Source organism: Paroedura picta, chromosome 15 (assembly GCF_049243985.1).
Source record: "Paroedura picta isolate Pp20150507F chromosome 15, Ppicta_v3.0, whole genome shotgun sequence".
Lineage (NCBI taxonomy): Eukaryota > Metazoa > Chordata > Lepidosauria > Squamata > Gekkonidae > Paroedura > Paroedura picta.
In genome coordinates, this window is record NC_135383.1 from 16,723,059 (window position 1) to 16,745,925 (window position 22,867).

General features: G+C 52.1%; 1 protein-coding gene across 2 annotated transcripts in view; it reads left to right on the forward strand.

The window, feature by feature from the left end:
- SUPT6H (SPT6 homolog, histone chaperone and transcription elongation factor) overlaps positions 1 to 20,751 on the forward strand; it is a 42,341-nt gene extending 21,590 nt beyond the window's left edge. For both annotated transcript variants that reach the window (XM_077311779.1, XM_077311780.1), the window contains exons 18-37: positions 164 to 303; positions 381 to 498; positions 2,969 to 3,045; positions 3,238 to 3,373; positions 3,874 to 4,011; positions 4,838 to 5,005; positions 5,498 to 5,625; positions 6,476 to 6,683; positions 6,765 to 6,912; positions 7,140 to 7,282; positions 8,658 to 8,798; positions 10,001 to 10,196; positions 11,069 to 11,307; positions 11,410 to 11,523; positions 11,824 to 11,948; positions 12,168 to 12,280; positions 15,649 to 15,726; positions 15,817 to 15,983; positions 19,289 to 19,479; positions 20,355 to 20,751. In XM_077311779.1, the coding sequence (XP_077167894.1) occupies positions 164 to 303; positions 381 to 498; positions 2,969 to 3,045; positions 3,238 to 3,373; positions 3,874 to 4,011; positions 4,838 to 5,005; positions 5,498 to 5,625; positions 6,476 to 6,683; positions 6,765 to 6,912; positions 7,140 to 7,282; positions 8,658 to 8,798; positions 10,001 to 10,196; positions 11,069 to 11,307; positions 11,410 to 11,523; positions 11,824 to 11,948; positions 12,168 to 12,280; positions 15,649 to 15,726; positions 15,817 to 15,983; positions 19,289 to 19,479; positions 20,355 to 20,541 (2,955 nt within the window). In that variant the 3' untranslated portion in view covers positions 20,542 to 20,751. The remainder of the gene's footprint in view (positions 1 to 163; positions 304 to 380; positions 499 to 2,968; positions 3,046 to 3,237; positions 3,374 to 3,873; positions 4,012 to 4,837; positions 5,006 to 5,497; positions 5,626 to 6,475; positions 6,684 to 6,764; positions 6,913 to 7,139; positions 7,283 to 8,657; positions 8,799 to 10,000; positions 10,197 to 11,068; positions 11,308 to 11,409; positions 11,524 to 11,823; positions 11,949 to 12,167; positions 12,281 to 15,648; positions 15,727 to 15,816; positions 15,984 to 19,288; positions 19,480 to 20,354) is intronic.
- The last annotated feature ends 2,116 nt before the right edge of the window (positions 20,752 to 22,867 follow it).

The following is a 22,867-nucleotide window of genomic DNA, read 5'->3' on the forward strand; positions in this document are numbered from 1 at the left end:
GGCCCCAGAGAATGAGGCTAAAAGCTATGCTGGGCAGGAGGGGAGGCACTGAGATGACCATTCTCTTAAGCACTCAACGTTTTGCTTCCATTCTCGGCCTGGGGGCTGCCTTCCTTTGCACAGGAGAATAACGCCTCTTTCTCCCCACCCCCTTTTTGCTTAGGCTTGCAGCCGGAAGCTGAACAACTGGCTCAAGGTGGCCCCGTACCGCCCTGACCAGCAGGCGGAGGAAGACGACGACTTCATGGACGAGAGCCAAAGCAAAGGCATCCGAGTCCTGGGCATCGCGTTCTCCTCGGCAAGGTATTTGGAGGGGGTGCTGGATTCAGGAGCACCTCCTTGGCTCTCTCCGTCCCTACACGGCCGCTCTTGTTTTCCAGGGACCACCCTGTGTTCTGTGCCCTGGTGAACGGAGAAGGCGAGGTCACAGACTTCCTGCGCCTGCCTCACTTCACCAAGCGAAGGAATGCCTGGAGGGAAGAAGAGAGGGAAAAGAAAGTGAGTGGAGGGGCAGGGAACAGGGGGTGGGAGGAAAGAAACCTACTCGGAATAGGATCCCGTGCTCTGTCTTCGGAAGGCACTGATGGGGTTGCAGATCTTTCCTGATCTCTGTATGGGTCCCCTGCGGAAGTCGATCAACAGAATTCGGAGACCTTCATGGAGTAACAGTGGCTCAGTCTGTGGGGGTGCCGTGAGAAGGGGGGGGGTTGGAAATGGTGTTCTCTGCTGATTGAAAAGGTAGCAGGGAGGGGTTTTTATCCCCTTCTCTGACCGGCGTAGCTGTTACTCTACGTGGCTTCCATGACCCTGAGGATCACCTTTCCAGGGGTCTGGAAGATCTGCTGTGGGAAGGAAAAAATAGGGAAGATCCTTGTGGTTTCTTCTGTCAATAATAAGAGGTTTGCAGACTTTGGTGGGGAGGTCACCTGCTCAGTTTTCTTCATGCTTCGACTGCGGAAAGCAGATTGCTTTCCTCCCCATCTTGTCAGGAGCCTGGAATTCTCATTCTCTCTCATTCTTCCGTTGTTCATCGATGTCCTTTATGTGGTGGGATCACCCCTCTTGATGTGGAGCTTAAAATTCTACTTGAGCTTGGATTTGTCCTTTGCTCCGCGGAACTCTTCAGAGCCATCCTTTTTCGGGAGAGGGGGTTCCTTGCGAAAAAGATCTCCCTAACTTAGCTTCTGTTCAGCCCTTCTCCCTCTACCTCACTTCTTCTGATCCCATTTGAGCTCTGCTGTCTTAAAAACTCCCATGAATAGTTGTGGCCACCGGCCTCCAGGCGTCAGCAGCGAAGGCAAAACTGGTTAAGCGGGCGCATCACGGGCCCTCCTCTCCCTCACTGCAATGGGAGCACGCTACAATGCCAAGTGCCACCTCAGCCCCCACCACTGTATATCCAGCTGCTAATAATTCATTGGAGTCTGAGGCCAGAGAAGCAGCTAAAGCCACCCTCCCCCTAATCGCAACAGTTTTGTCTCAGATATTCTGGTAGGCAGCAGAATACCTACCAGAATGGTAGGTATATCTTAGAATAGCCGAGGAAACCTCGGTTACTTATGCAATGAATATTGGGGCCCTTTTCGCTTAGGTCTTCTGAATTCTGAACAGCCCAGTCTGACAGCAGCTGTCTCATTTGGGTGGGGAAACAGAACCACACCGAACTCTTGAGTCCTAGTGAGTCTGCCCCCCTTCCCAATTACAGAGAAGGGACTGTTTGCACCCAGAGTTCTCCCAGTACCTAATATATAAAAGCATATTGGAAAAAATGTTTTTTAAAGACCTCATGGGGTTGGGAAAGAGTGCAGAACTTCAGCACAGCTGGCAGGGCAATTGACCTCCAATTCCTCCTCTGCCCGCAGGGGCTATAAAAGCCTTCCATGGAGCGCTTTGACAGGGACTGGCAACTCCATGTGCTTCTCCTGGATGGGGGGGGGGGCTACTCTTTGCAGAGGGAGAGACTTGGCTGCCCCATGCCAACAAGCTTCTCATCCCGCTTTCCAACTTGAAGCAGAGCCCTAAAGGAGAGAGGAGAGCCAAGAAAGACCCTGGCACAGAATGAATCTGTGGGTTGTGATCATTCTGGCAAAGAAATACTTGGGGGAGGAGTCGTTTTTCTCACGAGGAGCCTTTCATTTTACATCATTCAAAGTTGATTTCTCTCCCTTCCCATGAATGCAGTTCCAGGCCCCAGTGTTTTTCATGGGCTCTGCAGAAACTGAAGTTTCCAAGTTTCCCCCCCACCTTAACAGTCCATATATCCTTAACTGTTTGAAAACTGGGCTACAGCAGAGTGGTTCGAGTGGCCATGTTGACCTGAAGCAGCAGAAGCAATTTTGAATCCAGGGGCACCTAAAGACTCTGTCAAACATTTTCTTTACATTGTATGCTAATGTACTGCTTATGTTTTGCCCGTAAATAGGGGCCAATCAGTTCAATTTCATGACTGTGTCTGAGGAAGTATTCATGCACATGGAAGTCCGTACCTTGAATCAAACTTTCTTGGTCTTAAAGCTGCCCCTGGACAAACTGTAAAGAAAGGGGAAATTTGTTCTTCAGCAGAGTGTGGACATTCCAGGCTCTTTGCAAATATAGCCAAGGCATTTTAAGCCTTCGTTAAACCAGCAATGGACTTATTTAGTGTTTGCAGCAGTAGAAGCCCTCCTGTGAAGCAGGGCCTAAACCCCTGGGGATTTCTGCTTAAAGGACCTGATTGCCACGTAAAGGACACCTTCTTATGTGTCCAGTATTCCTTTCTCTTTCACTTCCTTTCCCCCACTCCCATTCCTGACTTATTTATTTTTATATTAAAATGTATTGACTGCCGCTCCCAGGCTGCACTGGCTCATGGCGCTTTACTGCAAAACCCATAAAACAGACTAAAATACAACTCTTTGCAGTATAATCCCATCTGTCCCCTCCCAGCCCACCAGCCCAGACCCAATACGCGTCCTTTCCTCTGTTTTAGACCCAGGATATTGAATCACTGAAGAAGTTCCTGCTTAGCAAGAAACCCCACGTGGTGACAATTGCCGGAGAGAACAGGTGAGAAAGGGCGGGCTCGGGTCGCTGTTCTCCATCTCAGTGGCTGTCTCCCCAGCAAGCGCCATTCCCGTAGTGTGTGTTTTGCCCCGAAGTGCTCTTGGTGCGTTGTGCTTTGCTGATGCATTTTCTCACCTGTGCGATGCATTTTCTCACCTTTGCTCTCCCCCTCCCCCCATCGCCTGCCATTTTCAGGGATGCCCAGATGCTGATAGAGGACGTGAAGCGCATTGTCCACGAACTGGAGCAAGGGCAGCAGCTTTCCTCCATTGGGGTGGAGCTGGTGGACAACGAACTGGCCACTCTCTACATGAACAGCAAAAAGTCCGAGGTAGCCCCTTGAGGTCGATGCCGCCTGCAGTTGTCTCTTCCCCCACGCTGCTTCCAGGGGTACCGGTGGAATTAGCCTCCACATTGTCTGCCTTCGGGAGTTGCCACAGGCTGAGGCTTCCTGTGTTTTGTTTACAAAGCCAACTTTTGTTAGTTTCAGCTTAGTTTTGAGTGTCTTCTGGTCCAGGGGTAGACAACCTGTGGTCCTCCAGATGTCCATGGACTACAATTCCCATGAACCCCTGCCATTTTGCTGGCAGGGGCTCATGGGAATTGTAGTCCATGGACATCTGGAGGACCACAGGTTGACTACCCCTGCTCTAGTCAACCAAGAGCAGCCTCTTGCAGGAGGAAGGTGTCTGTAGAAGGGGGGAGGGAGGGTGGCTGCTCTGTACATACATCTAGCAGTTCGCTCAGAAAGAGCAAATGAAGCCAAAAGGGAAATGGAAGGCATCAAGGGAAGGGAGCTCATGTGCTGACTCTGCTTTCGGCCTCCTCCAGAACGAATTTCGGGACTACCCCCCTATCCTGCGCCAAGCCGTCTCCCTCGCTCGACGCGTGCAGGACCCACTGATTGAGTTTGCCCAGGTGTGCAGCTCGGACGAGGACATCCTGTGCCTCAAGCTCCACCCTTTGCAGGTAACCTCACACTGCGACTGTTTTTAATCCTGTGTAGATGCGGTATTTGAAACTGGGTAGTTCCTATAGGACATGAGAGGCAGTTTCTCTGAGACAGGATTTCGGATTATCAGGGGTCAGATGCAGGAATATTTCAAAATATATCCCAGGCTCTGTGTTTAGGCCAGGGGCAGTGAAGTGGCACACCTGTTCCTGATAGGATGTTCTAGTAATCCTGCCCTGAATGCCATGAGAGCCAGAAAGTCTGTGAATATCATAGAATCAGAGTAGGAAGGGACCTCCGGGGTCATCTAGTCCCCGATCCCCTGCAGAATGCTGGAGATTCACAACTCCATAAGTGTAGTTTTGATAGGGCAGACCACAGGGTATCTCCAGTTCTACAAGCTCAGAGTTCTCTCTAGCTCAGAGGAGGTCCTTTCTGCTGGCGTGCAGCCTCTCACATTCATAGGGTGTGTGTTTTATCACTGAATAGTTTCCTAAAGAAACATTGGCCCATTGCGAGGCCGGTTGAAAGAGGCTACTCCTGAGAATATAAAAGTGGCCATGCTGGATCAGATCAGTGGCCCCTCCAGTCCGACACTCTGTGTCACACGGTGGCCAAAATCCAGGTGCCATCAGGAGGCCCGCTCCAGAAGCCCCCCCCCACTGTTGCCCCTCAAGCACCAAGAATGCAGAGCATCCCTGCCCCAGACAGAGCATTCCACCTATATCTTGTGGCCTGAAATCCACGGAGGGACCTCTGCTCCAGATGTTTATCCACATGTTTACTCCCGAGCAATGCAGCCTACCAGATCAGCATATTAAGAGCATTCCTGTCCTTGCCCAGGAACACGTTGTGAAAGAGGACCTGCTGAATGCCTTGTACTGCGAGTTCATCAACCGCGTGAACGAAGTGGGAGTGGATGTCAACTGTGCCATTGCCCATCCGCACAGCCAGGCCCTCCTGCAGTACGTCTGCGGCCTGGGACCACGCAAGGGCACTCACCTGCTGAAGGTAAACCTCTTCTGTGAGTCACTATACTGGGCCGGAGGGCAAGGAAGCCATTCTTAGAGGCTGCCTCTGGAGGGCTCAGATGGCCCTTGTGAGCTTAAGAGTGTGCTGTTGGCCCAAAGCCATCTATAGTGCATCAGGTTTTTAAATGTGAATGCCATATACAGCCGGTGGTTGTGCAAAACCGTCTGAGTGTAACTCCTGTGTCTATCCTGATGTTATCATGTTTTTGATTGTGATGATTGTGTGGGAAATAGTCATGGCTTGGGGGAAAGGGACCCTCTTTGGCCCTATTATCCTGTGTATATCCAGCCCCTTGGATCCCATGACTTCCTTGAAAGTCTGAACAAAGATGCTTTTCACAATAGGAATTCCTGTGTTCTGCAAGCAGGATCAAGTTACCGGTATCATCTGATCAATGTGCCGTGCTTTTGCAGTGGCTGAAGTTTAGTGTCTTCTGAATTCTCTCTCATTCTCCCCCCACCCCTTGTGCAGATCTTGAAGCAGAATAATACACGGCTGGAGAATCGTACCCAACTAGTCACGATGTGCCACATGGGACCAAAGGTCTTCATTAACTGCGCTGGGTTCATCAAGATAGACACGGCCTCGCTGGGTGACAGGTTGGTGCCAGGCTATAGCAGAAGGTCATTCCTCTGTTAGGGAAAGAGCCAGTGCCAGAATGTACAGAACTCTCCCCTGCAATACAGAAAACTGTGCAAAGAAACAAACCAGTCAAGGCAGGGTGCTGTTCTGACAGTCCCTGCTTATGAACACCCATGAAGCTTCTTTATAATGAACTAGTAGGAAAGCCCACTTTAAAAACAGGCTGGGAGCTCTGGTGGACACCTGCAGTTCTCCCAGCAGGTAAGAGGCCAGAGAAAGTAGTGTGCCTAGTAATCTTAATATAGAGCTTTTCTTCCCCCCCCCCCCAATCACAGTCACAGAGTGAGTTGCCTTTTCATTGAGCTGTCCATTGTGACTAGATCTCTTTTTTGCTTAGTCACCAACCACACAGACCTCACCACCATATTTGCAAAATTGGGATTTTTGTTTCTCCCAGCGGATACCACTTTGCACTTAAGTTCAACTTCACTGTTTTGTCCCCCCCCCCAATCTAATTTGGAGAGGTTCTCTCAGAGCCCCTCACAACATCCTAAATAATTGGTTCCTTCCAGAAACCCCACGTCTTCATCACACACATTCAGTTAAAAATCCCTTTATGAACAAATTTAATACCATCAGCCCTAACACAGTTTCCTGGGACTCTTCACCATTTACTTCCCTCTGTTGTGTGAGTGATTTACTAATTCACGGGAGGGTCATGGTTTATATCTTATCCCATAACTGTTCAGTTTGTTCATGAGCCTTTGGTGAGGGCCAGAAATCAGGCAAAAGAATAGCATAGCACATCTTTTTATCGACTAGCAATAGTGCATCTTTCAAATCCAGCTGTTTTCTCCCTACCCTTAGCACGGATTCCTACATTGAAGTCCTGGACGGGTCCAGGGTCCATCCAGAAACCTACGAATGGGCCAGGAAAATGGCGGTCGACGCCTTGGAGTATGACGAGTCAGCGGAAGATGCCAACCCTGCCGGTGCCCTGGAGGAGATTCTGGAAAACCCAGAGCGCCTGAAGGACCTGGATCTGGATGCCTTTGCTGAAGAGCTGGAGCGACAGGTCACTACCTTTGAGTAGCTTCTCAGCTCTTGGCTCTGCCCAGGTGACCTGCAGGCTTGTCTCACTGTGGCTTTCTCACAGGGCTACGGAGACAAGCACATCACCTTGTACGACATCCGGGCCGAACTAAGCTGCCGCTACAAGGACCTGAGGAGCCAGTACCGCTCTCCCAATTCCGAAGAGGTCTTCAACATGTTGACGAAGGAGACGCCTGACACCTTCTACATAGGTACGCCCTTCCGTATGGGCAAGAGGAAACGCGGCAGGAGAACGCTTGCTTATTCGCATGCTTAGTGCTCAGACTCTTCCATGCCACCACGCCGCCATAGACGCAGCCTGGAGAGTGCCCATGTGGCTCTTAACAGCCCAGGCGCATAAGCCGCAGAGCCTCCTGAAAGAGTTGTGCTTAAGGCTCTTCCCATGCCGTTCTTCTTTCTGACCCTTTTCTACCTTCAGGTAAGCTGATCATCTGCAACGTGACAGGAATAGCCCACCGGCGGCCCCAGGGGGAGAGCTACGACCAAGCCATCCGGAACGATGAAACGGGCCTGTGGCAGTGCCCCTTCTGCCAACAGGACAACTTCCCTGAGCTCAGCGAGGTAATGGGGCCAGCATGGTGGCCTGCATGCCAGCACTTCCCATTAAGCCAGAATCCCATGTGTATGTACCACCCTTTCCCAGTCCCATATGCAAAAAAACTTGGAAGCAATATTTGGGGCAGTCAGCAAACCAGAGAGCCAGCTTGGTGTAGAGGTTAGGAGCGCAGACTTCTAATCTAGCAAGCCAGGCTTGATTCCACGCTCCCCCACATGCAACCAGCTGGTTGACCTTGGGCTCGCCACGGCACTGATAAAGCTGTTCTGACCAAGCAGGAATATCAGGGCTCTCTCAGCCTCACCCACCCCACAGGGCGTCTGTTGTGGGGAGAGGAAAGGGAAGGCGAATGTAAGCTGCTTTGAGCCTCCTTCGGGTAGAGAAAAGCGGCATATAAGAACCAACTGTTCTTCTTCATCGTAGCCACGCAGAATCATTATACACATCGGGGTGCATGGAAAGTCAAAATGGAAAGGAGTGCGGGGGGGAAGTCACATTTACAGGAAGTCACATTTCCTGTAAAATATGCATCTGTTTGTCAGGTGCTGGAACCTTTTCCCCTGGATCCTCCCTGAGTTCTCCTGGAGGGAGGTGGTTTCTTACTCCTGTGCCTGATTTTCCCCTGTGGGGTGCCTCTTACCATGTGCTGGCTTTCTGTAGGAAGTGTGAATATGCTTCTCTCTCCCTGTGCCTTTGAAATGGTAAGCAAGTATTTGTGTAGGCTAGCTGTGGCCAACTGTCCATTTGCCTCTAGATTTCTCACCAACTAGGATCAAACATTTTTTCATGGGAAAGGTCTTCCCGCGTTTTTGGAAGGGCGGGGGATCCTGTGTCTATATCAGGGGTAGTCAAACTGCGGCCCTCCAGATGTCCATGGACTACAATTCCCATGAGCGAATGCTGGCAGGGGCTCATGGGAATTGTAGTCCATGGACATCTGGAGGGCCGCAGTTTGACTACCCCTGGGTTATATTATCCCCGTTCAAGCCCAGAGCTCTGTCACAGTCAGTACTTCTGTTCTACCTTTGGCAAAGTGATCTCCTATATGTCTCTTATTCAATAAACCAGCTTTGGTTAAGTACCTGAGCCTTAGTATTTGCCATGTTAGGGGATGGAAGGGGACTTTGCAGCAGCACACGCCTAGGGCCATGACACCGTTCTTGCTGCCAAGGCAGGTGTTCAGTTCCTCTGAAAGCACTCCAAGGCAGCAGAGCCCGGTTTTCCATCCTTTCATCGGCCTGGCCAATACCACGGCACGCCTCAGCAGCCATGAAAAATGCAGTGGGGAAACAGGAGTCTATAACGTAACCCCCTTACAGGTGCCTGCTTCTGTGTGAGGCTTGCTTGTCCCCTTACGCTTCGCATTCCTCTCCTTTCCAGGTCTGGAATCACTTTGACAGCGGCTCCTGCCCCGGCCAGGCCATCGGGGTGAAGACTCGGCTGGACAACGGGGTGACCGGCTTCATCCCAACCAAGTTCCTCAGTGACAAGGTGGTCAAGCGGCCTGAGGAAAGGGTCAAGGTAAGGCAGGCCGGGGGCAGGCTCTGCTTCCTATCTGGCTCCCTCTGCTCCGAGCGTTCAGTCAGTGATGGGGGAATCCGATTGACCCACAGCCAGGTGGTTTCTGCATCACAGTGCATTTGCCTCCATTGTGAGGAGGATTTTAAATTTTATTTTATTTATTCCATTTATTGACTGCCACTCTCAGGCCAGCCAGCTCGTGGCAATTTACAACAAGTAAAATACAATAAAATGCAATAATCCAATACAGTAAAACTTCTAACAATGGAATACCAAACCATCCACCTCAAAATTCCTGACTCCACAGCCCCATATCAACCCAGTGTCTTATAGATGCTTGGGGAAGGGGCCCAACAAGACCTTCCTTGCCCTGCCTCAACCAAATGCCTGCTGGAAGAGCTCCATCTTCCAGGCCCTGTGACAGGTCCCTTAGCTCTTCCGGGAGCTCATTCCACCAGGTGTACCTCACGTGTGCCAGGGATCACCAACCTCTTAAGAGTTAGCAGAGCAGAGAGCTTCTGGTCCAATCTTTTTCAAACTTGGGAGGGGTTTGAGGAGAGGCACCAGCAAATTCAGTGTCTCTGCCTTGAAAAACATCCCCATTATATCCTGAAATACTCCTGGATTTGATTCCCCATTATAGCCCTCATATGGTCCCCATAGGCTGTAATGGACCAAGGGGAAATATTTACTGAATCCAAATATATTGGAATGGGATTTGGGAATTTGAGGAAATATCGACATTTTTCACATTCCGTGTACCCAGCACCCACCCAAAAATGTTATGGTACAGCCCTAATGCACACGCTATGCCTATTCCCCATCTGATGTTACACAGTCCTTTGCATATGAGTGACAGCTGCTATGCTGCTACACCCAGATACGCTGGGTCCAGACTGAAAATGCCCTTGAAGGGTAAAACCAAGACCTTGAACCTGCTCTGGAATTCCACTGGCAAGCAACACAGCTGCCTTTTGCACCAGCTGCAGTTTTGGGGTCAGAGACAAGAGCAGGCCACTTTTCTGTCTCCCCCAGGATTCCAGGGAGTGACAATTTTTTTTTTCTCCCCATCAGACGAGGAGATGGAAAAGGGAGGTTACTCTCACACTGTTGTCGTCCCTGCTTGTTAGGCATTTAGCCAGTGTCCCCAGGGCGCACCCAGCTTTTCCTTCTATCTGAACCTTCCTTTCTTTCGTGCCCAGGTGGGGATGACGGTGCACTGCCGGATCATGAAGATCGACATCGAGAAGTTCAGCGCCGACCTGACCTGTCGGACGTCCGACTTGATGGACAAGAACAACGAGTGGAAGCTGCCGAAGGACACCTACTACGACTTTGATGCGGAAGCAGCCGACCACAAGCAGGAGGAGGAGCTGAAGAGGAGGCAGCAGCGCACGAGTGAGTCTTCCAGGGGGGGAAGGATGGCATGGCACGGCTGCGAAGGGCACGATGATTGCACTCTTTGCAAGAGAGGGAACACCTCCTAGCCAGAAGGATATTTGGCATGGCAGAAGAGCGGGAGGAAAGAAGCAGTACTGTAGATTTAGCATCTTTGTAAAGAGGTTCAGCCTGAATGAAATTGATATGGGATTTGCTTCTTTTTGTTAGTTTACATAATAAGAGCCAGCTTGGTATCATGGTTAGGAGCGACGGCTTCCAATCTGGTGAGCCGGGTTTGATTCCCCCCCGCTCTTTGGGCTTGTCACAGCCCAGATAGTGCTGTTCTGAATATCAGGGCTTTCTCAGTCTCACCCTCCCTCACAGGGTGCCTGTTGCGGGGAGAGGAAAGGGAAGGCGATTGTAAGCCGCTTTGAGACTCCTTCGGGTAGAGAAAAGCGGCATCTAAGAACCAACTCTTCTTCTCGAGATAATCATTGGATGTTTGTCCTTCCATCTATTGGATGGTTGTAGTCCTACAATTCCCTGTTGTATGCTTGGTGCTGTGTTTTAATTGTTATCTAGCCTCACAGTGCTCACAGGCTCAAACAGCTGAGATTTGGGGAAGGGTGGTGTCATCCTACCTCATGCAGAAATATCCTAAAGCCTTGATACTTGTGGGTGGGGTTCTAAATGCAAGGATCAGGCCCAAGGATGAGACATTATTACATAAGTTCAGACCAAGCCCCCCCCCCCCCCCCCCTGCTGAAGACATATGATTATTACAGAACATCCAAAGGTCTTTAGCTCTGGAAGCAAATTTTGCTGATTTCTGTTTAGCACAATTCGGTGCGGAGCAGTCTGAGAAGCACCTGCTTGTCTCTCTCCTGCAGCTTACATCAAGCGGGTCATTGCCCACCCGTCCTTCCACAACATCAACTTCAAGCAGGCCGAGAAGATGATGGAGACGATGGACCAAGGCGACGTCATCATCCGCCCCAGCAGCAAAGGGGAGAACCACCTGACGGTCACCTGGAAAGTCTGCGACAACATCTACCAGCACGTCGACGTGCGTGAAGAGGGCAAGGAGAACGCCTTCAGCCTGGGCTCCACACTGTGGATCAACACGGAGGTGAGCCTGACCTTGGGAGCATGGCAAGAGGGGCAGGGGGGTCTTTCTCTCTCTGCCGGATTGGTGACCTTCCCCCCCCGCCCTCCCTGTTTTCCTTCAAAGGAGTTTGAGGACCTGGACGAAATAGTCGCCCGCTACGTCCAGCCAATGGCATCTTTCGCAAGAGATTTGCTCAGCCATAAGTATTACCAGGATTGCAACGGAGGAGACAGGAAGGTGAGCTTTTGTTTAAGGAGATTCCTGATTTATTTGTTTAATCCGTTTTACCTGGCCTTTCTCCGCAGAGGCGTGGGGGTGTGGGTGGGCATTACATTATTCTTCCCTTGTTTGTTTCATCCTCACAACGAGGTAGACTAGGCTGAGAGCAGGTGGCTGGCCCAACATGCTGGCAGTTGCCCTGTTGACGGTCCTCCAGGCAGCAGCCAGGGTGTGGGAACCGGGTACCGCAGCATGCCAGTTTGCTCGGTGGGCAGAGGCACCTCCAGCTGAAGCCCTACTTGTTCCTCTGTGTTCCAGAAACTGGAAGAGCTCCTGATCAAAACCAAGAAGGAGAAGCCCACCTTCATCCCATACTTCATCTGTGCCTGCAAAGAACTTCCTGGCAAATTTCTTCTGGGGTACCAGCCGCGAGGGAAGCCTAGGTGGGTGTGCTTGTTGGGGGTGGGTTGGAAGAGGGCTTCTGGCAGCTTCAGGCAGGGGTAGTCAACCTGTGGTCCTCCAGATGTCCATGGACTACAATTCCCAGGAGTCCCTGCCCGCATTTGCTTTGGCAGTGTGGTTCTGTGGGGTGCCTTCAGGCCATGCGCTAGGCACACCGGTAGGCACACACAGAGTTGTTGACCAGGGTGTTCTTTCTGCAGGATCGAATATGTGACGGTGACGCCCGAAGGGTTCCGGTACCGTAACCACATCTTCCCCACAGTCAATGGGCTGTTCCGGTGGTTCAAGGATCACTATCAAGACCCAATGCCAGGTAACTGTCAGGGGCTCAGAGGTCGGGATTGGGAGAAATCATTAGTCAAGGCTCAGTACCTTCTCTGCAAAAGTAGGCATAGAATTAAAAGAGTTTGTTCTTAAATGCCCTTTTCTCTACCAGAAGACATCTCAAAGCAGCTTAAAATCACCTTCCCTTCCCTCTCCCCTGTGAGGTAGGTGAGACCAAGAGAGCCCTGATATCACTGCTCGGGCAGAACAGCTTTCTCAGTGCTGGGACAAGCCTACGATCACCCAGGTAGCTGCCTGTAGGGGAGCGGGGAATCAAAACCAGCTTGCCAGATTAGAAGTCCGTGCTCCTAACCACTCCACCAAGCTGGATTTCATTTCTGGTATTTCGTTTCTGCGGAAAGAGGCCTCAAAACACAGTATTAAGAAGAGCTGGGGTTTTTTTGTTCCCTGCTGAGAGAGCTCTGAGAGGCCTGTGACTGGCCCAAGCTGGGGAATCAAACTCAGTTCTCTAGATTAGAGGCCGCTGCTCTTAACCACCACTCCAAGGCACACGAGTGGGCGGTCCCATTCCCCCCTCTAAAGGAGCGGCTACATCTCGGCATGGCTCCCAAGGTAGAACAAAACACATTAAAGAGGGATTCTGGGATACCGTCCTCTGGATTCAAAAGTGGGCACGAAAGGACTCGTCCGCTCAAAGTGACTGGTACCAGTTTGGGTTGCCTGACCTGAGCCCACCTGAGCCCACTATCAGCCTGGAGCGAACTGTGGCTAACTTTACTTCCTGGAAAGACTCTTAAGTTCTGCATCATGGGGCATTTCTGCAGGACCAGAGCATCAGAGAGCTACTGTCAGGATCTGAAACTCTGGGAGACGATCCCGACCTTTTTCATGCTGCTCGGGCTTTAGTCGAGACAGACAGCTGCCGGGATTGCTAGGCATCTGGCCGCTCCGGTGGTTTAATTCGGGGGAAAGGTTGAATTTAAAAAAGAAAAACAACGGAGAAAGGATTTGGATGATGTCCTCCCTGCAGGGCGCTGGTGCGGCATTTGGTCCGATGCCTGCCCCTCCCCAGAGGAGAGAGCGAGTTTCTCATTTGCTCACCCTGCCAACCGCTCTAGATTCAGCTCCCATTTGCCAAAGCACCGAGCCGAAATTTGGGGGGTAGGGGTGAGAAAGACAACCTCCTCAATGGGAAGCCTTGAGAGAAAGCGAAAGGGCTTCCCTCCGGTGCCAAACCACTCAACCGGCTTCGGTTTTCGGAACGAACCCAAAGCCCCGGCGGCCCCTTAAAAGAGACGGCGTTTCTTTCAAGAGGAGCTCTTGTGAATCAAGGCTCAGTTCTTCAGACACGGGGAGGGGAAGACCGTCCTGTGAATTCTTCTTGGGTTGGGAGGGCAATTGGAGGCAGCGTGGTTTGGTGGGAGTTGTCATGTGTCTGGGAAACAGGGAGGAGTTGAACTGGGAAGGCACTCCGGTTAGAACTGGCACAGGGGGAGCGCTGATGTTTTTTAAACCCAGGAAATAACTGGATGGGTCCTTGCCTGTGAAATGTCACAGTTGTTTTATCTGGATGCCTTGTCAGTAGGGCTGCCAGCTGTGGGTTGGGAAATACCTGGAGATTTGGGCAGGGGGGGGGGAGTTTAGAGAAGGCAGCGCTTCTGGAGCAGAAGTGCTTCAGTAGGCGGTGTTGTCACCGGAGACACCCCCCCCCCCCTCCAAAGCATCTGTTTGTGCAAGGGAAACCGATCTTGGCTGCTTGGTTCAAGTGTAAGAGCGGGTATTCCTCAGTCGCTACCTGCAGGCTAAAGCCAAACGATGCAAAAATACAAAATGCACCGTGTAGAACACTTACACAAGAGGGGAAAATCCTCTATAACAGGGGTAGTCCAACTGCGGCCCTCCAGATGTCCATGGACTACAATTCCCAGGAGCCCCTGCCAGCGAATGCTGGCAGGGGCTCCTGGGAATTGTAGTCCATGGACATCTGGAGGGCCGCAGTTGGACTACCCCTGCTCTATAAGAATAGGAATTTGCCCAATATGGAGAAAAGCTTTATCCAGTGCACAAACAAATCGTAGAAACACCGCAAAGATACTAAGCTGTAGGAATGGCACTGCATTTATTGTATTATTGAATCTATGTTATAATTGTTGGGGTCCATCGAGGAAGCATTCACGAGTGAAGCGCAGAGTTTATGGGTTCCTCATTTGGGTTTGGAATTTCCAGTGCCGTTCCTACAGCTTCTTAATATCTTTGTGGTATTTTTATGATTTTCTTTTTGTGCTTTCAGAGCATTGGATAAAGCTTTTCACCATATTGTTCCTTTTCTTATTGTCTTTATATGGTGGGTTTTTTTCTTTTGTGTAACCACCTGCAGGTTGGCAACTGTCTTTATAAGATAAATGGGGCAGATTTGGAACTGTGCATTTGCCTACGCCTGCCAAATTGAACCTTCCAGCTTTCTGGAAAATGAAGACGCTGGTCCAGGAGAATTGAGCCTTTTATGTTAACTCTCCAGTCAATAGATTGATGGCTCCCCTTTAAAGCAGATAAATGCAGATAGGATTGTGTTTTATTGGAGGCTGCCTTCATCCTTGTGTTTTCTCATGCCATGCTATAACTTTTAATGAAGTTAATAGCTGAGGAAGCCTTTAGCTGTATCCCTTTTCTCCTCCAGCTCCATCCTTCTGTTTCTTCTCTACATTTTAACCTTCTGATGTCATTTTTCAACAACTGAGCAACACCTTTGCAGGGATTACGCAAATCAGCATAAACCTTGTCCTTTTTGTGTTTGCTTATCCGCACTTAGAGCCTCTTGTGGCGCAGAGTGGTAAGGCAGCAGACATGCAGTCTGAAAGCTCTGCCCATGAGGCTGGGAGTTCGATCCCAGCAGCCAGCTCAAGGTTGACTCAGCCTTCCATCCTTCCGAGGTTGGTAAAATGAGTACCCAGCTTGCTGGGGGGTAAAAAGTAATGACTGGGGAAGGTAATGGCAAACCACCCCGTATTGAGTCTGCCATGAAAACTCTAGAGGGCGTCACCCCAAGGGTCAGACATAACCCAGTGCTTGCCTTTACCTTTACCTTTATCCGCACTTCTGCGCATTTAAGATCCGTAGGCCACACTTTAAAACTGTAGAATGAACTTAGCAGAACATGCAAATTTGCTGGCTTGGCATTCCCTGTCTGGTTTGCCGCTCCGACTTTGGCCGCTTCCCAGCCCCACTTCTTGTGTGCCGGCTCTCCTCTTAGCTGGTCAATAGAGGCTCTCTGCTTTGAATATTGTAAGCTCCTAGCATCTAGAGACGGACTGAGCGCAGGGCTTTACACCCAGAGGGCTTTTGCTTCATGCCAGTTGGCAGGACTCACTGCTTGTCTCCTCTCTGCCTCCCACCCAGGGATCACCCCCAGCAGCAGCAGCAGGACCAGGACGCCGGCTTCGATCAATGCTACCCCCGCCAACATAAACCTGGCAGGTGAGTCGCGCCTCCCACCTCACGGCTGCGCAAACATTCCTCCGTGCGCGGTTGCTGCTAGCGCGCCCCCTGCACATTTCTCTTTTGCAGATCTGACCCGAGCCGTGAACGCCCTCCCACAGAACATGACCTCCCAGATGTTCAGCGCCATCGCTGCCGTGACCGGTCAGGGACAGAATGCCAACGCCACACCTGCCCAGTGGGCCTCCAGTCAGTACGGCTACGGAGGCAGCGGTGGAGGGAGCAGCGCTTACCACGTAGGTGGCTGGAAATTTGGAGGGGGGAGCTGATTGCTAAAACTGCACTGATCTTGTCCACAAACACACAGCTGGGCCCAGACTTGAGGGCTGGGTCATCTCCGGTCCAGGCACCGTGGTCCTCGTTCTGATCTGAGCTCTTGGATATGCTATATGGCCAGGAAACAAGGGGTCCAAAGTTTGGTAGCAGGCAGAGCTATTTACACTTGGTGTAGTGGTTGTTAAGGATGACAGCCTCTAATCTGGAGAGCTGGGTTCAGTTCCCCCCGTCTACTCCTCCACATGCAGTCAGCTGGATGACTTTGGGCCAGTCACAGTTCTCTTATAGCTGTTCTCAGCAATTCTCTTAGAGCTCTCTCAGCCCCACCTACCTCCTGGGATGTCTGCTGTGGGAAGAGGAAGGGGTGACCATTCTAAGCAGCTTTGAGATTCCTTCAGGTAGTAAGAAGTCGGGGACAAAAAAAAATAGTTCTCTTTTTGGGAAACTATCAGAGCCCAAGCAGCTGAAGACTAGCTGTTTGTCCATAGCATATTGGAGCCACTCAGAGCCAGTTTGAAGAAGAGTTGGGTTTTTTATATGCTGCTTTTCTCTACACGAAATCTCAAAGTGACTTAGAAGCACCTTTCCTTTCCCCACAACAGACACCCTGTGAGGTGGGTGAGGCTGAGTGAGTCCTGATATTATTACTGCTCGGTCAGAACAGCTCTATCAGTGCTGTGGCAAGCCCAAGGTCACCTAGCTAGCAGTGTGTGGAGGAGCGGGGAATCAAACCCAGCTCACCACATTAGAAGCCGCTGCTCTTAACCACTATGCCATGCTGATTCTTGCTGCCATTAAGGAGCTAACCAGCCAAGAAAGAAACCACCGTTCCCCTCTGTGCTTGTTCTTCATCCTGTTTTGCTCCAGTGGGTCCCTGCCTATCCAGCTCCTTCCTTCCTTCCTTCTACTTGTCCCCGTTGCCTTTTTGCCAGCTCTCAGGAGGTTGGCAGGCTGGCCCACCCCACCCCAGAACATGTGGTGAGCTACATGGCAGGGGGAGAGCCTCATTAAGCTGCCAGGCCTGGAACGCGAGGGCTTAGCGGGAGAAAAAATTTGCTGAGCCGACACGTGGTCCACGATGGCTGAGCTCGCTAACCACCTAGCGGGTTGCCGGCAGGAGCCAGAGCAAAGGAGCCCCCCACAGCTGCACCAACCAAGAGCCGGGGGGGGCACCTCTTGGCCTCTTCCAGCCTTCTCTCTTTCCCTGGCTGCACCATGGGGCCATTTTGCTTCTCACTCCCGGGCCCCCTTGTCTGGAAACGAGGGTTGATCCACACGTAGAATACTGAGCGTGTCCCTTAAAATTCAAGCAAAGGGGGACAAGTGGGTATGTGAGCTTTCACTAAACAGCGGGGGCATCGGTTGCAAAATGCTGGCAAGGATTTGGCTGTGGCACAGTGTGAGAGCAGAATGAGGAGGAGGGGAGCAGGTTGTAAGGGCTGAGCAGGAGTTACCGTTACTTATGAAAAGGTTGGCCCAAAGCCTTCATCTCTACGAAGCTCAGCCTCAAAACCATGAGGGCTGTCTCAGGAGGAGCCAAGACTGGAGACCAGCTGGGATTTCCTAGCTGAGGGCTGGACACATCATCGCCCTCTCCAAAGATTTCTTCTCATCAACGGACTGGAAGCTATCTCAGGGATGGCCAAACTGTGGCTCTCCAGATGTCCAGGGACTACATTGTGCTGACGGGCTCATGGGAATTGTAGTCCTATGGACATCTGGAAAGCCACAGTTTGTCCACCCCTGCTTGAGGGGGTTGCACCTCCCTACTTGCAGGGTGCACCCAACTTAATTGTGAAGGTCCCCCATCTCCTTCTGAAGGTAGATCTTCAATCCATGGCTTCTTGGGCTTCTAGGCATGCAGCACGGGGGATAGTCAGCGACAGTCAACCGAGTGGTATAAAAGAAAATCAACAGTGATTACCTAGCTAAGTAAGAAGACACAAAATTGGGAAGAACCTGTAGATGAAAGCTATGATTCCCAGAGAGGAACTTTTCTGGGAGTATACATGGGGAAGGAGGTCTAAGCTGTGCATATCTAAGGGGCTGCATCTCTCAGTATGCTCCCAGAAGATCCTCTAGTCCAGGGGTAGTCAAACTGCGGCCCTCCAGATGTCCATGGACCACAATTCCCAGGAGCCCCTGCCAGCATTCGCTGGCAAGGGCTCCTGGGAATTGTAGTCCATGGACATCTGGAGGGCCGCAGTTTGACTACCCCTGTGTCTAGTCCCTTACGTATTGATGGTCCCTGGCCTGAAGGAAGCGTGTCTAGCCTAAGCCAGGACCAGGGCCTTTTCGGCCATGGCCCAGCCAGGTGAAGCAAGCTGCCAGTCATGGCCCGGGCCCTGACCAAACTACCTAAGTTCCGCAGGGCCTGCAAAACGGCGCTCTTCCACCAGGCCTTCGGTTGAGGCCAGAACGAGTTTGCAGCCCAGAAAAACAATAGGCCTCCCTCCATCTCTGGGTTATTCCTTCCATCGAACCAGAATCAAATCAAAACGGACTAGGGGTGGGTCGGTGAGCCAAGGAGGAGAAACAAGGGAGCGCTGTTAGTTTTAATAATGTTTTATTATTGTTGTTGTTATTATTAATTATATTTCTTACCTGCCACTCTCAGCAAGCTGACTCGTGGCGGGTGGCAACCTAAAAAACCCTCAACAATAAATCCCCATTAAAACAGTACAAAACATTACAAAAACAACATGGTGGGAAAATCCTTCCTCAACGGTACTCCTGCCACCGAGGTGTCAGAGGGATATGTCGGCCGATCGTCACCCATGATGTTCTAAGAAGTGACGCAACTTCCTAAGGGGGGACCAACCAGATCTTCCTTCTGCACCAGCCTCAGCCATAGACCTGGTGGAAGAGCTCCGTCTTATAGGCCCTGCGGAAAACAGACAGCTCTCCCTTGGGTCGTTTTATAAGCTTATATGCATGTTTTGAACCACCCCAAGCCTGTTGATGGAGATGGGCAGCATATTGAAACTAATAAATTCACAAGGAAGAATGAATCTTGAGGCTCCATTAGCACCAAAGGTAGAACAGTAGGAGCGCCCTGCATGGTGCATATTTTCATAATACTTAACAGAGGTCCATCTCGAGCATCCTGTGCAGGAAGGCAACGAGGCCCAGAGATCTGCCAGCCTTTCGCTCGTCCCTGTAGCGTCACGTTCTGCAAGCGCTCCACCAAAGCTGTAACGCACATGTTGCCATTCCTCAGAGCCGCCTTTAACCCCGGTGTGTTGTGTCCCTCCCTCTTTCCCAGGTCTTCACAACTCCGGCTCAGCAGCCCGTGGCCACCCCCCTGCTGACTCCCAGCTACTCCTACACGACGCCCAGCCAGCCAATCACGACGCCTCAGTATCATCAGCTTCAGGCCAACACTACACCCCAATCCACTCAGTCCCAGCCGCCGTCTCAGCCTTCCTCCAGTTCTGGGCAAAGGCAGCAGGCCAAGTGAGTACAAGGCGCCGTGTTCACGGGAAAGGCGGAGCGGGTGTCTGTCCCGCAGGCCGTCAGGAGAGGGAAGGGGCAGTGGGTGCGCTGCAGTGTGTAGCCCATCGGTCAGTTGAGTTAATCGACAGAAGCCTTCCAGGTAGGTTGAGATCCTGGGCGGATCCTGGCTTGATTGGGTGGCGTCTTGTTTTTCGGCAAGTGCCTGGCAAGTGCCAGGCCCCTTGCTAGCAGGGCGGGATGCCGTTCCTCAGATGCTGCCAGCCGCGAAATGTGTCTGCTTCACCACAGCCCAGGGAAGTGCACCTCTGTTAAATTCAGCTGGCCCCATAAGGTCGAGGAAACTGGGGAACAGCCCTGGTTGGTGGACTGTGCTCATCTGCTTGGATCAGAGTTGGCTCTGGAGAGACAGTATGGTGGGTTACGAGGAGCGTCCTCTAATCTGGTGAGCTGCGTTTGGAGAAGAAGAGTCGGTTCTTATATGCCGCTTTTCTCTACCAGAAGGCGCTTCAAAGTGGCTTATAGTCGCCCTCCCTTTCCTCTCCCCACAACGCACACCCTGTGAGGGAGGTGAGGCTGAGAGAGCCCTGATATCACTGCTCGGTCAGAACAGCTTTATCAGTGCTGCGACTAGCCCAAGGTCACCCAGCTGGCCGCATGTGGAGGAAGAGAGGGGAATCAAACCCAGCTCACCAGATTAGAAAGTGCTCCTAACCATTATACCAAGCTTGGCTCTCTTGAGTCCCCGCTCCTCCTCCACACAGTAGAGAAAAGCATCGTATAAAACCCAGCTTCCTCTTTAAAGGACTGGTCCGGAGGTCACCAGAGGGAATGACGTTTGTCCCGGCCCTCACCTGCGTGTCTCTCTCGCTTCTCAGGTCCAGCAGCCACACAGCGATCGACTGGGGCAAGATGGCCGAACAGTGGCTCCAGGAGAAGGAGGCGGAGCGGCGGAAGCAGAAGCAGCGGTTGACGCCTCGCCCGTCTCCAAGCCCCATGATCGAGAGCACCCCCATGTCCGTCGCCGGGGACGCCACGCCGCTGCTGGACGAAATGGATCGGTAGTCCTCCCGCCCCTTCAGCTTCCCTTGCAGGGAGAGCGCGCCCGCAGAGACCAGCTCTTCTACCTTAGTCTTGTTGCTCCTTGTTTGGTTTTGTTTGGTTTTGTTTTTGGCTTTTTTTACATCCGGCCAGCGGGACCCCAGGGACGCTGGGCAAGCGCCCTCCTCACGGCTGGCGCCTCGGGGCTCCGTTCCGAGAGGCTGCAGAAGGCGGTACTCGCTGCCACGCTAGGCGGCCTCCCGGTCGGCCGAGTCCTCGGCTCACCCTGCACTGGCGTGGGCGGACCAGGCCTCTCTTTCCGAGCAAGGTTATCTTCCTAGCAGCCACAGTTCCGGCCGCTGCCCGGTCTTTACTCCCAGATGTTGAGAAATAAACATTTTAAAGCGGTTACGGAAGCACCCTCCGCCAGCAACTGAGCCAGCAAAACCCATTGGTTGGTCCGTCTGGGGCCTTCTTCTCGTTCCCCCCCCCCTCTCTCTCTCTCTCTGCCCTCCCCTTCCTTTCCTACTCTTCGCTGGGTCGGCAGCATTGTATGGCTAAAGGGCTTTTTTTCAGGAGACCCTCCAGCCTCCCGGAGGACCTTGGCTGGAAGGGTACCGGCTGTAGCTTCCCCCTCTCCCCCACCCTCCAAGTTGAGTTGGGTTGGCGCTCCCCAGGACAATATTTATTCAGTTGTATTACACACAAAAAGGGACCTGAGCCGCAGCGCTGAACCCCGGGCAAGGCGGCTTTTGTCACTGAGCCGGGAGGTCCTGAGAGCTTCTGTGCACCCGACGGTGTGGCTTGAATGCCAAGTAGCCTGTCCTCCCACCTCTGTATCTGCTCAAAACAGAACCCGACGGAATAAATTGTGTTTCTGCTGAACTCTCTCACGGAGGTTCTCTCTCCGCCTCCCAGCCGACGGTGGCAAATGGAACGGGGGAAGGGGGAAGGGGGCGGGGGAAGCGGAGAGGATTGGCCGGCTTCCATGCCTGCAAATTCAAATGCTGGCAGGGGTCAGCTGGTGATTTTTCTTTGGCCATTCTAAAAGGTTGTCTTGCGTTGGCAATTTGGGAAAGGGCAGCTTTGGTGTCGTGGATAAGAGCGGCAGCCTCCAATCTGGAGAGCGAGGTTTGATTTCCTGCGCCTCCTCCACATGCAGCCAGCTGGGTGACCTTGAGCTAGTCACAGTTCTCTCAGAGCTCTCTCAACCCCACCTACCTCTCAGGGGGCCTGTTGTGGGGAGAGGAAGGGAAAAGGTCGCTGTGGGACTCCTTCCGGTACTGAAAAGCGGGTTATGGAAACCAACTCTTCTCTCGCAGTACGCTGGTGTAAAAGTCTGAACTGCCCTTTGCCGCAAAAGCGGAATCTTAAAAGAGGGAGGGGGCATGACTTGGGTGCGCTGGACAAAGCAGGCGGGGTCACCCCTCTCTCCTGATCTTGGTGCCGAGGACAGTGGCCTCCCTGCTCCTGCTGCCGGTGGGCAGAACAACGGGTCAATTGTGCAGTAGGGGCGTCCCCAGGAGCCGGCCCATTTGAGGAAGGAAACGGGTCTTTTCACTCAAACCCCCTCCCTTTAATACAGATCTGTGCTAGATTTGCTCTGTCTCGTGGCTCCTCGCTCTTAGTATCGAGGCTGAATCTGTGAAGGCTCAAGGGGGTGGCAGGTGACCGTGGATGAGCGATTGGGATGTGAGTTCTTGCATAGTGCAAAGGGTAGATGACCCAGGAGGTCCCTTCCAACTCTGTGATTCTATGATTCTCTCTTTGGGGATGTTGCCTGTACATTTGGATTTGTGGCTCTCAGCTGGGAACTCTCCCTTTCTGGCTCCAAGCGCAGAGCGGAGTGTCTGCCCCTATTCATGCAGTGACAAGTGGGGGGGGGGGGGACTGCTTGCCCTGTAATTCTCACTGCAGAGAAGCAGGCTTGTCACCTGTCTAGGGGACGTGTGGCCCTGCTTTCTTTCCCAGGGGGCCTTTTTCAGTTGCATTTTGTTTGGTTGCACCAGGAATGGGATCGCAGGAAGGATGCTATAATTTCTGCGCCGAGTTCTGCTCTGGGCTTTCTTTGTGACGGGGAGGAGCAGTTCTCAGGGTGGTGAGGGCTGCGGAGACAGGGATCTGGGCCGCAGCTTCGAAAGCTCCTTAACGTCAAAATATTTCCCACAAATCTAGATCCAGCACAGCAGGACAAAAAGGGGGTGGGTGGGGCTAGAACCTTCCTCTCTGCTATGTTAAGCTTCTGTTTGCAGGCAGTGTTCCTTCCCCCCCCCCCATGCCAAGGAATGTCCGCCTTCCTGCATTCTCTTGCCGCTGGTTCCGTCTCCTGCCTGCATTTCCCAGGTTCCAC